Source organism: Gopherus evgoodei, chromosome 2, assembly GCF_007399415.2.
Source record: "Gopherus evgoodei ecotype Sinaloan lineage chromosome 2, rGopEvg1_v1.p, whole genome shotgun sequence".
NCBI classification, from domain to species: domain Eukaryota; kingdom Metazoa; phylum Chordata; order Testudines; family Testudinidae; genus Gopherus; species Gopherus evgoodei.
Window position 1 is genome coordinate 239,832,120 of NC_044323.1, and position 15,691 is coordinate 239,847,810.

At 39.3% G+C, this 15,691-nt stretch overlaps 1 protein-coding gene across 1 annotated transcript in view; it reads right to left on the bottom strand.

The window, feature by feature from the left end:
- Positions 1-15,691, bottom strand: part of STAU2 (staufen double-stranded RNA binding protein 2) — a 220,933-nt gene that overhangs the window by 187,415 nt on the left and 17,827 nt on the right. The window contains 3 exon segments of the mRNA XM_030553274.1: positions 10,068-10,203; positions 12,580-12,636; positions 12,823-12,982. Of these exon segments, the coding sequence (XP_030409134.1) occupies positions 10,068-10,203; positions 12,580-12,636; positions 12,823-12,982 (353 nt within the window).

A 15,691-nucleotide genomic window follows, 5' to 3' on the forward strand; every position in this document is an offset into this window, starting at 1 on the left:
AGCCTGGAGTACTGACAGTGCTGTGAAAGGTGCTGATACTGGCTGCACAGAAACCTTTCATGCAGGAGGGCAGGGGGCTACCTGAGGCTGTAAAATCTTTCCCTGGGAAACTCTGAAGGGTATTATGGAGGAAGATGTTCAAACCTGGCCCCCTCCTAACGCAGGCCTAATTTACATCCCATCCACTCCCCTTACCTGTATCCTGACTCCAAGAGAGCTCTGTGCAGGATTCTGGGAAGGAGAAGGGACAACGCTGATGGTGCAGTTAGCCATACCCCTTCTTTCACACACATTGTTCAACCCCAAGTAACTTGACTTTTAGAAAGTGGCTTATGTGCACAAGCAGTAACTACAATATAATTGGAGCTAGTAGTGATTTCTATATTTAGGCTGCATAACACCTCCTATTAAAGATCCTTACAACCTTTCTGTTAGAAGCTCTAACACTTCCACTCTTTGCAGCAGACTTTTGAAATTCAGCAAAGGCAAAGCCCTGGATTTAGAGACATGCTTTTTGCTTTTCCCATGAAATGCCATTCAGATTTTGCCGAGTTAAATGCTGCCTCTCTCTTGCTTACATCCCTCTGGAAAATTTTGGCAGCCTGCTGACATAAGAACTCAACTTTAATGTTCTAAAGCTGGGCCCATGTAACTACCAGAGCAGCAGCAGCTCTAGCAGTAACAGCACTGCACTGGGAATGCCTGGATACCACCAGAGCAGATGCAGCAATAAGGGAGATAGCCGGACAAGGTTTCCCCCATAACGCCCAACTGGCACAAGGATTCAGTGTCTCATTCCCCCTAACTTGTTTTGGGGGCACCACATGGCACAGGAACCCCTCACTTCCCTGTGTGTAGTGTGGGAGAGAGATTGACAGCCTTCCAGATATAGTACATGGCACCAGCAGTTCATCCCAATCCCAAGATAGCAGCCTTCTCATGCTGTCAGCTAACATAGACAGTCCGGTAGTAGAAGTCTGTGCTACAGTGCCGAAGGTTCAGAGTTCAAACCCTGATGATGATGCCTGCTGGAGGGGTTGCACATAACAGAATTTGGTTTTACTCTTTTCATTAAAAAAATAGGAAATACATACATTAAAAGAACATTATTTAGGTTGCAAATTCAAACACTGGAAAGTCCATGGAACCTTAATTTGGCATCCTTAGCACATGCATTATAAAACAAGTACTTTAGAAATTTTTACTCTAAGTGACTTAAGAACCTAAGTCCCATTGAAGTCACTGAGGGTATGTCTACAAAATTAAAAAAATAACCACGGCAATGAGTGACAGAGCCCAGATCAACTGAATCAGACTCGTGGGGCTTGGGCTACTGAGCTAAAAATAGTAGTGTAGATGTTCCCGAAGCAGGCTGGGACCCAGACTCTAAGCCCCTCCCGCTTGCTGAGTTTCAGAGGTCGGGCTCCAGCCGAAGCGGGAAAGTCTATACTGATGGTTTTAGCCCTGTACTGGAAGCCTGAGTCAGTTGGCCCAGGCTCTGAGACTCACTGCAGTGGATTTTTTTTTTTCTGTTGTGTAGATGTACCCTTAGGCACCTCGGTTGCTAAGTACCTATGTCATTTTTAAAAATGGGACCTACACACTTTTGAAAATTTTATCCACAGTCATTAATTATATGATCACATACTACTTTTCCATACAACCACAGCCTCATTCAGTAAACACAGAGGATACACCAAGGGACAGAATCACGGCTGTACAGGCAATCATAAATCTGTCATTTCTTAACTTTCAGGTACGGGACTTTTCAACTTCAATAACATCCTTTTAAATTTTTAAAATGTAATAATACAAATATACGTAATTCTTGATGCTTCATAGATTAAATGTACAGTATAAATACTACAGAAAATCACACTGAAAGATAGCAACAGCACTGATTATTCATACTGTATCAGGTCAAGCAATACAGATGCTCACTGACTTACGCAAGCGTTCCGTTCCGGAATGTCTTGTGTAAGTCGAATTTTGCGTAAGTCGGGGACGTATACCCGACAATTACGCGCAAAAAAAAAAAACTTATGGAACTTTTCCCTGTAAGTGCGGGTTTGCGTAAGTCGGGGAGCGTCTGTACACATCAACACGGCACAGCCTAATACTGTTTTCTGAGCACTGTGATACTTTGTTATAATGGGATGAGCTGAGTGTAGAAAGATGGCTTTCACAATGAATTTTGTGGCTTTTGTTGTTTAAGTCCTTCCACAGCGGGAGCTGGGTTTTCAGATCCTAACTACCTTTCGAAGTATTTTATTTAGGATTTAATAAACTATAGAAATTAACTGTTGCCCATCAAAAATTTTATTACAGAAGTACATAAAGTACTGTCTTTTTCTGACAGACTTAGGCAAATGTTTTCTACAGCTGCCTGTCCTAATCACCATTGTCTAAAGTGATAGCTACTGGCAATAGCAAAGCTCATCACCTGCAATCTCCCTTGTCACTGTACTCTATGGACAACAATCTTAAGGCAAACAGATGTTTCTGCTGTTTTAAACCACAGGAAATGGACTGACTTTCTCTCTTTTCCTTTCCTAGAAACAAATACTAGCAAAGAAAAACACTGGCACAGCTGTACTCAACACTTTCCTTATAACAATGTATCTGTGTGGGAAGCATGTAATGACTGCAAATATGGAAACAAATAGGCCAAAGGAATAAAATGTAGTATGCAGAAGAACAACAAAAAATAATTCACTAAAAATCAGAACGTGATTGGGTTTTATATTAAACTGTTGCATTATAGGAGACCAGATTACTCAGGGGAATAGCAATGCAATATACAAAAACCTTCACTACTAGATCACTGGTAAGAATCCTGTCTCGTTTGGTAATGCCCAAATGCCTATGTGAAATGAGTTGGGGATTGCAATCCAATTTCAAGTGAACAAATGTCCACATCACCAAAAATCTCCACAACTGGCATCAATGTCAGATGTCAGGGATTTGAATGGAGCATAATGACTAGGTCGGAATAGACATGGTGACTAAATTACAGTCTTATTTTTTTAAGGAGGTTTTTCCAGGTCAGGGTTGAGGCACAGAAGTGAAAACTCATAGTACTGCTGCCTGTGCTGTACTTTTTCTGTGAATAAACAAAAAACTTTAGTTTCCATTGCTGTTAAGCTGGCACCTTCCACAACATCAGATTCACATTAAAGAGGAAATATATTATTGAAGTTACTGAATTACAATCTCATTCATTAATAGGGAAAAAAAAGCTGAAGAAACCATTACGAGAGAAAACATTGTAGAAAACCCAACTGCTGTATAGGATGATTATGAAATTATACTATAAGTAATAAAAGCTTATACTGAAGCAAAAAAGACTTTTGGATCGTGTTTCTGCAGTGAAATCCATACACAGATAATAGATATATGCATACTGCCCTCTCGTGGTCTAAAAGTAATATTTCTAGCTGCATTACTGAATTGTTAATCTGAACCACCTATCTCCTAACTCTCCATGGTTAAGGTCACTATGCCCTCCCTTGACTTTTAGCCCTCTCAAATCCACTTGTCCTCTTGTATAGGATGCAGCCAGTACCACTTTGTGGTCTGCTTGCACTGATACTAGGAGACCAGTTTAATTCTCCTCTCTCCAGGAGAGTCAATGGCATCACCTCCACAACACATCCAGTTTCTCTTGGCCCATTCAAAGGGTACATACACCCTGTGGTCATTCTAAATCCTTGGCAACTCAATAATTAAAGGTGTATAATCTATTACAATCCAACTCCTAGTAGTTACTCCCACATAGCTTTCTCAGGCCTGGTCTACACTGAAGGAGGAGAGGAGGGGAATCAAGCTAAATTACGCAACTTCAGCTATGCGAATAACATAGCTGAAGTTGACATACTTAGACCTACTTACTGTGGTATCTTCACTGCAGTGAGTCGATTGCTGACGCTCCCCTGTTGACTCCGCCTGTGCCTCTTGAGCCGGTGGCATACAGGAGTCGACGGGAGAGCACTTGGGGGTCGATTTATCACGTGTAGACTAGATGTAATAAATTGACCCCCACTGGATCAATCGCTGCCCACCGATCCGGTGGGTAGTGTAGACATACCCTTAGTTCCTATTAAAATGTCATTGTCTAAAGGGACCAGTAAAAGGATTAAAGTGTCCAGAAAGCATTTTTCAGCATGTTAATAATAAGTAAACAAAAAGGCCTACATAATTACTCAGTAATATCAATGGCATCATTATCATTAACTATTGTCTCTTCCACAGAATTCATGACACTAACAGGGCCAACATGACACATCAGTGAACACGTATGGTCACAAAAAAATTGCATTTGCTTATATGTGTGTACTGTGGGTGAGACTCATCCTTCTGTGCATACAGCCTAAATAACAGGAATTTAGTAGCGGAACTAAGCTAGGGTTAATTAACGAGATGCCCATCCCATGCACTGGCTGTGCAGGAGACTCTCCATGACAGCTACTCCTGGTGTAGGTTGGAATAGTTACCACTTTCCTCTTGCACTCACACAGGACTGAACTATTTGTAGATCCAGTGACTCTCACTTCTGTTCCATTCTGCACTGGCCTATTGTCATGGTTGCCGAGCTAGGTGTACCTCTATCCCCTCTGTGGCCTCTCTCAGTGCATCTCCTAGGTCTTAGGCCTCATGCCTTTATTTGCCCTGCAGCAGTCTCCCCCACTCTTAGACTGGGTGCTGGCTACAGCAGCCATCCCTTTTTAATCTTCACGTTTGACTGTGTTCAAGCACCTGCAGTTCTTCCATTCAGGAGTTTGTGACTGGTGCATATCATGATGAGGCAGCCTTCTCAAAACAAAAGTATTGTTAATTTAGCAGTAGTAACAAAATATTAAAGAAAAAGAATTTTAAAACAAGAAACATATATCCATCTTACCTAAAGCCATACCTTACTATGATGTGACTTAAGCAAGCCTAGCTTTGTCCAGACATCCCAGGAGTGTGCCCACATTTCAGTCTAATTCCCCTCCCTGTCTTGAGAGAAAGTCCCTTATTAATTCTTCCAGAGTTCCTTTGTTTAGTATTCATAGGCTTTTTCTTGTCCTGGTCCAAACCAATTTTGGAGGTTGGCTAGAGAGGAGGCAAAATCATGCAAATAGTCCTCCCATTATCTCTTAACAACTCGTAAGTGTTTGCTGACAGGTGGCTTATCTTGTGCCATTCTTTTCTTTCCTACTGTTTTTTCCAGATAGTCTCCTGTGAGTTGAATCAGTATCGTCATGCACAAAACAATGACTAGGACAACATACAGTATTCATGAATTATTAAGGAGCTGCTCCTAATCAGGGTTCAATTTGAGTCCCCTTCATGGCATGCAGCAGCCCTCCCCACAGCCACATCAATTCTCCTGAAGGGTTAAAGCGGTACTCATGTAACATACAAAGCCTAGTGAAGGCCCTCTTAAATGAGTGGATTTCACCCAGTGTGTGCTGACTGGGTAACTAAGTGACACAGCATACTCCTTTGTGGGCTTTCTGTGGATACAGTGGGTCTGGATAGATACATAAAGTTTCCTGAAATGCAACCACATTTGAAAACATGACTTGTAGCATTTCATCACTCTATACTTCTGTCTTGATTTTCCTCTACTTACATTTATATAATTTCCACAGAATAAATGAAGCTGATTGAATGTTAAGGTTGCACTGCTAAGCATTCAAAAGTTTGACGATGCCAAAATTAAGCATACATTAGGATATAGTCTTTAACTGCAGGATCATGTGAGATACACCCTTTTAATATTTTTTCATTCTTACACTATAACATTTTAATGTTACAGCAGATTTAATTTATTTTACACAATACAATCTTTTCTAATTAAATCTACTAGCAAGTGAGGGAGGCAGGATTGTGCTTCCACCCTGCTGCATTAGAGATGGCATTGCAAGTGGCATTCTCCAGGAGCAGTCCATAAGTTCAGGGAATCAGGGGAGTGTGGTGATGGTGGAGGGAGACAGATGGACAAGGAGGAAGGCTCCCCGCACCCTTCCCCATCTACTGTACCTATACAGAGGCAGTAACAATATGCCTCTTAGTCTGTAGTACGTGATGTAAATACAGGAGGAAGTAGTCCCAAGGGAAGTAGACGAAAATGCAAAGTGTAGGCAAATATGTCAAAGGTGCATGTCAAATGAAATTTATCCCATGGATATCACCACCTCGTGTGACATACACTCATAAGGCAGTCCCATCACATGGAATTCTTCATAACTGAACTAGTGCTGCTTTAATTATTTTCATTTTTATCCTTGTATCCGCTCATTGTTTTGCTTTTTCTTTGTTTCTATACTTCACAAGTGTTTTTAATTTCCAAAGGTTTCTTTTAAGGCTTTCAAACTCCCTGTTTTGTGGTGAGACGGTTTTAAGGAATTTTATGTTATAAGCAAATCATTTAGGGATTCTTCCAAAGGAAGGGGGGAGGGGTATACTCTGTGATCCCTTTAACAAGGGATTGCAGTATTACAACATCAAAAGCGGGTGTTCAGTTTCCAGTGGCTTTTATTTCTTGACTAAAAGCATGTGGTTTGGATGCATTTGTAAGATATCACATCTCTTTTGTCATTTTACAGACTCCCTGTCATTGAAAATACTGGAACACAATTAAACTTCAAGGAGGATTCTTTTCAACTCTAACTGAAGACAATACATTATAATATTAAAAGGTAATCAAACGGAGACATACTCATGGGGGAACCTGGACAGCTTATGTAGCTGAAAAGCAGTCAGATCTTGTTTTATTTTTCACACCTTTCATTTGATTGAACAATTATGTTTTTGATTTATTTTTTTTTAATTCTGTAAATGAACGGAGTGCTCATAAAAGTGAAGGATTAATAGCACTGGCAGGAGAGAGACATGGCATGACTAGGTGTATAGAAGTTTCGTCATACGGCTCTGCCAAAGTTCCTCAGTCCTGACCCGCTATTCCAGCCCTTGGTCTTTTCTGTACAGTTTGCCAGTTCTGCTGAATTGTAACAAATATGGGGGGAGAAATTTGCAATGTTGACAAATGTAACCTAGGATAAGACCCAAATCTTCAAATTCATTCACACTTTTATCTCACGCAGAGCGCTCACAAGCACACTGCATTGAGGTGCTCATAAACATTCACTTACATATAGCCACATTCTCTTTATACACATAATTAACATTTCTTGCAAGACATAAAAAGAAGCACGCTAATTTTTTGGCCATGAGCAACCTTTGTCAAGGTAGCTCACAAAACAACAATTGCACCTTCAAGTATTTTTAATGTACAAAGGTGACAAGTGTTTGAGCAGATTTCATGTCTGCTAACAATGTGAGTGAAATAGAGTAATCTTAATTCTGTTGCCTACAGAGCATTTTCTTAAATGTAAGCTGTAACTTCATGCTGCAAAATCCCCAAGAACTTTGTGAGAGTTACATTTGTTTGTGAGAAAGAAAATTAATTTGGGGAACAAGCAACTTATTCCTGAAAGCATAAGCACTTATTTTCCTTCAGTTAAAGTTTGTAAAGCTCTCTGGAATCCATTCAGATAAAAGGAGCTATATAAATGCAAGGTTATCATCACTGTTTGTTTTGTATACAACATATATTGCTTCCTCCTTGTTCTGGTGTGTGGGTGTAGTAATTTGCAGCTGACCCATAGCAAATTATTAACCATCTCTCCCCTGTGCTGGTGCAGTTACTCTGCCTAGTAAGCAGAGGGAGAGGTGGAGCAAAGGCTCCACCTAATTCCCATCTCTCCCTGACCATCAGCCCTGGGGAAGAAGTAAGCAGCCAAGTAGCCCTAGTTATTCCTACACACCTGGAACATCCAAGGTCCAGGTAGCCCACGTATGGAGGGTTCTTACACCATACAGGTACGCAGTCTTACTCAATCTAGCCCAAAGAAAACTGTGATTAAACAGTGGTTTACCCCTTCACAGCCCATCTTTTCCTCTTATGTGTAACAGTCAAATTCTGTGATCAAATTTCCACTGAAGTCATTAGGAGTTTTGCTTAAGTAAGGACTGCAGGATTGTCAGAGGCTGAAGCTTTATTACTGATTTGCTTATAACAGTCAATTTTACAGAAATAGCATGTCATCACAAATCCAGAATTATGATTTCACAGCAGGTGCCAAAAGAAGGAACGTGGGGCTCCAAGGGGAGAAGTCCTAAGACAAACAGGGCTGGTGCAAGGAAGTTTTGCACCCTAGGCGAAACTTCCACCTTGAGCCCACTCCCAGCCCTGTGGCAGCCCCCTGCCCTCCATCCCACCCTGAGGCCCCCCCCCCCGGTAGCTCCCCATCCCGCCCTGAGACATTCCGCGGCAGCTCCCCAGCCCCCTAGCCCAGGGAGCCATGTGGCACCTCCCCACCCCAGCTCACCTCTGCTCCGCATCCTCCCCTGGCACTCCACCCCTGCTCTAATTCTCCTCCCAGGCTTGTGGTGCCAAACAGCTGATTGGCGCTGCAAGCCTGGGAGGCGGGAGAAGTGGAGTAGCAACTGCACGCTTGGGGAGGAACCACTGTAAATTAAAAAAAAAAAAAAAAAAAAAATTGGGGGCACCACTTTTTGGTGAAGTAGTACTAAGTAGAGAAATAAAACTACTTTATGCAACATTTTTTATAAAGTAATAACAGTAAAAATTGTTATGAGCTGTGCATGAGGGGTCTTCAGTACACTACACCAGAAGGAAATACTTTACAATTCCACATTCTAGATTTTTTTTTCCCCTACATTAAACTTTTTTCCTAGTCTAAATAATTTTTGTCAGCCAAGTAATTTCTATTGATATTTCTAGTAATTATAGGAGTCCTAAAATACCGAGCAAAACTATTAATAAAAAAGTTAATTTCAGCCAACACAGCCATTTAGTAAAAGCAGGCCATGCTACAATACAGCGTATCCAAGCAGTGATTGAGAGAGTGACAGAGCCAACACACTCAACCAAGTACGTTGTATCATTGTAGAGAGAATTCTTTTGGACAAGTCGGGGGTGTTAACCAAATCTTCAACCCTTTTTATTCATAACAAGAGTTGGTATGATTCAATTATTTTGAAGTAAAGAAGATAAAAGAGGAACAGGGACTCTGCATCTGAGGTCCAGCCGAACCCCAGAAAAAATCTAAGTTTAGCTTTAATCACTAACTCTTTACGTCTCTCAGGTGACCACATTATATTCAAGCCACATTTAATTCAGGATAAAACAGTATAGTTTGCAAACATGTTACACCTGCTATGCAGCAGATCAGAACAAGGACCAGTCATGAAAATACTTAGAAAAGCTATAATACTTCTGAGTAAACTATAAGGCTTCATCAGACAAGGAACTATTAGGATGCTCACTTGACAAAGCTGCCACCCATTTAACTTTTACAAGTCTCTTAAGAGTGGACAGAATAGCTCAAAATGGAAAACTATTATTCTGAAATAATGGCTGCTTAGAGGTTCCTCCTATCATTAGCAGCAATTACTCCATACAAGGGGGGATTAGGTTGGAGGTTTTTTAAATGTGGAATAACATTTTATTAATAAATCAAAAGTTATCAGGTAGCAGCAACATTTGTGAATTGAAGAACTGAATTACTTGTGTTTGAAGAAAGCTGTAAACATCTATTGGAGACGGGAGGACAGCTCCACAGCATGTTAATTTTCTAGATGGAGCCCTCCCAAACTTACCCTCCTCCAAGAGAAAAGAAAGTTTGTAACATTCAAAGCAATCCTGAAACAGCTAAAATATCAGCAATGAAAAGCAATACCTTTATGGAGAGTTAACAATCTGACTCATGTCTCTCTTGTACAGACTGAGTTCTAATTCCAATCTACATTTAATAATAATCAAAACAAATTTTACACATGCCTTCATCCTTAGGCACTCTGATATCCTTAGGCATCTGTCACTTTAAACATGTATTGCTCACCAATTTATGAGCGTTTCTAAGCTGCACTTCACAACCACTCCTTGGTAAGAATTTTATTTTATTTTACATTGTAGTAGTCTATAAAGTTTAAAGAAATTTAGCATTTGTTTAAGCAATGGAGAAGGAATAGTGAATAACAGAAAACATACAAACCTCTGATTGTACATGCCCCGGAAGTTGTAATTTGCTCTATAGTTTGGGATTGGCTTTGGATCTAGTGGCCTGTAGATGGCAGGCTCTCCCCTTTTCATAGCCAGACCATTCAGCTCCACTGTTGGAGTTATACTGCCTGTAAAAAATAAGACTACATGTAAGACTCTTCAACAGTAAAGCATGTTAAGACCATACATTTATTCTGGGGGAGGAGGGGGGAGGTGGTTTGCAGGGGGAAGAAAGGCTGTAAAACAGATGTTGATTTTCCTATTAAACTAAAAAAGCAGTGACTAAACAGTTGCATCAAATTCCAGTATAAAATGGGGGTACAGATCCAATTTTAATCACCTAATGTAAACAAGCACTTAAATTGACATCTTCATGTATTCTCTTGGAATTTGGGCAGACAACTCTGTCCAAATGAGATTACTATGATTAGACTGGTTAGTCAGCTTTGAACAATCTCAAGAATGCCTTTAAAATACTACCAACTTTTTAAAATTAGTACCGGTAAAAGAATCACGTCTCTTTCCACTGGATGCCATTAAATAAAATGATAAAAACCAAAAATCTCTTATACAAAAAGTTTACAGCTATTGAAACAAGATAGTAGTAGCATAGATTACTGTAGTCATTTAATAACAATTTGATAGAAGTCAGAACTAAATGATTTAGTTTCAAGAGATGAGAGGTTAAACCTATGACTAAAATTAAAATTAAAAACTTAAAATTTAATAACTTATGAACTGGAGACTAAATTTATTAAAATTTAGTGCTACTACAGCCACCTTCTGGCCAAAGAGTGCAAAATAGTAAACAGACAACTACCTTTGTGTATATAATTATTTTCCAAATGTCAAATATGAAGCTGCAATAATCATAAAATGCCTTATTTAAAAAGCAAAACCATTAGAAGAGTTAAATCATTTAATATAACTGCCTTGTTATTTACTTCAGGGGAAATCTAACTGGCAAATTATAAACCAAAGTGTGTCTCACTTCTACTGTGAGAAGAAAAATCCAAACTGAGTTTAAATTATAATCAGATGTGTGCATTAATCCAGCCCAGAACAATAATTATTATAATAGTAAACCAGTTATTCAGGTTTTATGTGCCAATGCTGCAGGTTTTATGCAGTACTCAGGCTAAACTACCATTAACCACAATTTTGACTTTTTCCTCAAATGAAGGACTGCAAGAACTGCAGAACTGGACTTCACGGGACTATGAATTCAGCTATACAACAAAAATAGTCACTAGATCAGAAGATACCTGTGCTTTGAAAGAAAAGGTCTTAAAGAAAGATGACAGCATCATATGAATGCCTGTATACTCAAATTGATTTTTCAGCTTTAAGGGAAATTCTTATTACAGGCAGTCCTCAGACTTACCACACTATTGGTTCCTGAAAATTGTGTTGTAAGTTAAAATGTAACTCAGAACCGCAATACGGTCCACTGAGGACCGAACTTCATAAAGTTGAAACCAACTGTCGTAAGTCAAATCAGGGTATCAATGCAGAAACGTCATAAGTGCCATTTGTCATAAGTTGAACGTTGTAAAGTTGAGAACTCCCTGTATTATTTTTTCTGTTATATACTTTTCAATTAAAAATATAAAAAGAGGGCTAGTCCAAAACTCCTATCACCTGTATAACATGCTGCCATGCCAAGAGACAAATCCAAGGCCCTTCTTCCTCAGCGTCCTGCACCTGCTTCCACTGAACTAAACAGCAGAAGTCCCATTGACTTCAGCAGAAGCAGGATCAAGCCCCAAGCCAGCAAGGTCTGGAAGAGTTATAGGAGTAATATGCTCTGTGGAAGATGGGAAAGAAAACTCTACATCGTTCACAAACAATCCCTTCTAAACAAGGCTCAGGCCACTATTGATGGGATCTGGAGAAAGGTTTGTCCAGCCCTCCTCAGTCAGACAGACCCTTAGTGCAAAGTGAATCCTTCAGAAAGTGGTTGAGAGAAAGTAATGAGGAAAAACTGTAAAACAAATAAAGGGATCTTTTTATATTTCATTAAATTACTTTTTTATCAGACAAGAATAAGTCATTGAGATGTGACTGAGATTCATAAGCACTGAGGGATGCATTTCCTGTGTCTGTATTTTATTTTCTCATGTACACCAGAATATGTTGCATGCAGTGTGCAACATGCAAGTAACATCTCCAGATGAAGGTCACATGACTCCACAAATGTCCTTCTGATTAACTGAATAATAAAGTATGCAGAACTAACTGGAATAAATAATTTAGGTTGCTACAAAGGAACGTCTATTAGGCAGGGAATTATATACTGAAGTTTCCGTGCCAAATTCTGCCCTGATTTCTACTCTCACCTTCAGTGGCATTGTATATGAAGTAAGTCAGGTAGAATTTGGCCCTTTCCCTGAAAAGCCAGTTTGCCAGCTTCAATATTCTTACTAATGTAAAAATGGTCAGTTCAATCTTGTTACTTTCGTGCTTGGTTACTACTGACCACATAAACTGGCTTGTACCTTTACCTTCAGAGGTGAGTCTTGCAGAAGTAAATGTATTCACATGCAGTTCAGCAGCTTCTGCTACAGCAGATAAAAAAATTACCATGCATACTCACTGTAAGGTTCTTAATTATATATTACCTTCTCTTCCAGCTCCACTCTTGCCTCCTTTAAAATACTCTATAAACCTCTATAAAACATCTAAACCTGCTGTTCCATGACAAACAAGAAGATTAATTATTTGGAGGGAACGAATAGGCAACATACCTGGGTTATTATTAATGTTATTTTTGGGTGGTCTGGGAGTTGGTTTGGGAAGGTTTGTTTTGTTCAAAGCTTTGCTAGCAGCAGCATGTTGAGCCTTTTTAATACTACTCCCTTCCGCTTCCCATGTCTGCTCTCCAAGATTCAGCTGCACTGTGAACATCTTCAAAAATATAAAGAACAGGTAAATAATGGCAAGACTGTCACCAAGGTGTTAGAACAATATATGTGAAACACTACCCAGATGGAGAGGAACTGCGTTTCGTTATTTGTTGTGATACTTTGGGCTCTCAGATGTATGTATAGGGTCCCATTGAAGTCACTAGGCAACATTTGGCCTTTAAATGTAAAAATAAATCACATAGCATCACACCAGCAATCACAAAAAGTGTTATAAGAGTCAAATAGTGGTAACTAAAGTGTATCAGCCTGATATTCTTGGAGGGATATAAAAATTAAATTTAAGAGCCTGATTCTTCAGTCTTGCATCTGTGTAGCCACTTACACGAGTGAGAAATGGGTATAAAAGGTTACCAAATGAAAATAGTATCATTTTATACCCATTTTGTATGGGTGTAAATGAATATAAAGCTTCAAGAGAGCAGAGAATCAGGCCTGAAGATTTTTACCCAATGCGAGTCTCAATTTTTTTTCTAACTCAATTTTTCTTCAAAAACATAAAGCACATACACACAAAGCAAAAGCTCTAGCAACCAAGGAATCTATTCAAGAGTATAAAGTATAAAAAAATTGTGTTGTCTTAATTTAATTCTGTCTCTTTAACATGAGCTCTATAATGCAGATTCGGAACTAAAAAAACTCAGATTTAACAAAGCTGGCTATTGACTCAACTCTAAAAACTTAAAAATCAATAGCAAAGAACAATCTTGAGCAAACAATTCATCACAGAGTAATAACCAAGCATGATAAAGTGTGAGAAAGAAATCCTAAAATGTATTTAAAATATTAGGAAGTATCTCTATCATAAGCATACAATAATTGTGCCATTTACATTTATGCAGTTTAAATTGAAAATGCAGCTTTCTTGTAACACTCCACAAGGGAGGGTAGAAAAACAAATGAATTCATTTTCTTTCAAATATTAAAGTACTTGAAAAAGTATTAATCCAGATTCTAATCTCACATGCACATGGTACATTACAGCTTGCCTTGACAAACATACTGCTATATGTTCTGGAGATCCACAGAAATATATACACAAGACTAAAAGATGAAATTAAAATATTTTATTCAGTTGTTCTGTCTTTCTGGGTTGTTGTTTTTTTTTAAGTGAGTTAAACATGCTAGATCAGGAGCCACAAATTCAGAGTTGGGTGCAACAAGGTGGGCTCAAAATGTGCATGCACATGCCACACCCACAAAGTATTTGCATATGAACATGCAAACTGGGTTACTGTCTGCTTAAAAACTAGCTCTATATTGCACGTGCCTATACAAATGCATATTGAATTTGTGAATACATCTCTTTTTCTTAAGCTGAGCTTTGAAAATTTGGCCATGTACGTCCTTGAGAATTTTAGCCCAGGTCCCAGTATTACAGTTCACATCACCAATTAACGCCTCCTTTATCTCAGGGTATGTCTACACTACCCGCCAGATCGTGTCTAGACATGATAAATCGTCCCCCAAGCGCTCTCCCATTGACTCCTGTACTCCACCAGCGTGAGACGTGCAGGCGGAGTCGACAGGGGAGCATTAGCAGTCGACTCACCGCAGTGAAGACACCACGATGAGTAGATCTAAGTACACCTCTACCCTGATATAATGTGACCTGATATAACACGAATTTGGATATAACACGGTAAAGTAGTGCTCGGGGGGAGGCGGGGGGGAAGGGGGCTGCGCACTCCGGTGGATCGAAACAAGTTTGATATAACGCAGTTTCACCTGTAACGAGGTATGAAGTTTTTGGCTCCTGAGGACAGCGTTATATCGGAGTAGAGGTGTACGTCCACTTCAGCTATGTTATTCACGTAGCTAAAGTTGCATAACTTAGATTGATCCCCCCCCAGTGTAGACCAGTCCACAGTTATACTCACAACTGCTTGGGGAAAAAAGGGAAAAACATCATTCATTAACTTGAATTCTATCAAATGCAGATAATATCAGAGTACTAACCTAGGCACGAAACCTTGATATGTTTATTTTAAGATAATAGCTATTCAATCAATGAACAAATTGTTTACATAAATTATTGCCAATAGAATTGAAATCTTATTTCTGGATCAAGAGTTAAAATATTTGTATTATACAAGCATGCACCAATGTAATGTTTCTGTGGAAGAAGCAGATTCTCACATTTCTATGAAAATGTGATTGGTAAAGGTCTTCTATCTAATCTATATATCCATCTCATCTCTCTCTCCCTAGCATAGAGTGTTAAGATACAAGAATTCAAGATAATAACTAAATAATAATGGTATGCTCAGTTGACTTCCATAGCTACAGAACTGACTCTCTCACTCAGTATGTTTTAGCATATCTGATAGAAGTCTCCTGCAAAGAAAGAGAAAGAGGAGGATATTTAATTAAAGAGATCAAACTGGCCAAAAACATAAAGGAAAGTCTCAAATAATCAATTAAAGGCTTGGCGATTGGAGGTCCCAGAAGCCCAACGCTTTGCTATGGTTGATATGCACTCTGGATTATTTCGGAGGATGTTTTTATTCCTTAAATCTAACTTAATTACATTATGGCAAAACCTAGAAATGCAAGACTTGCCATGATTTGTGTCCTTTCACTCCACTTCTCTTTCCTCTGTATGAAGAGCTTTTTCTTCTCCTTCCTGATCCTGCAACATGCTGAGTCCCTTTGCACTCCTGTCTAATCGGTTTCCCCCCACCCTTGATTT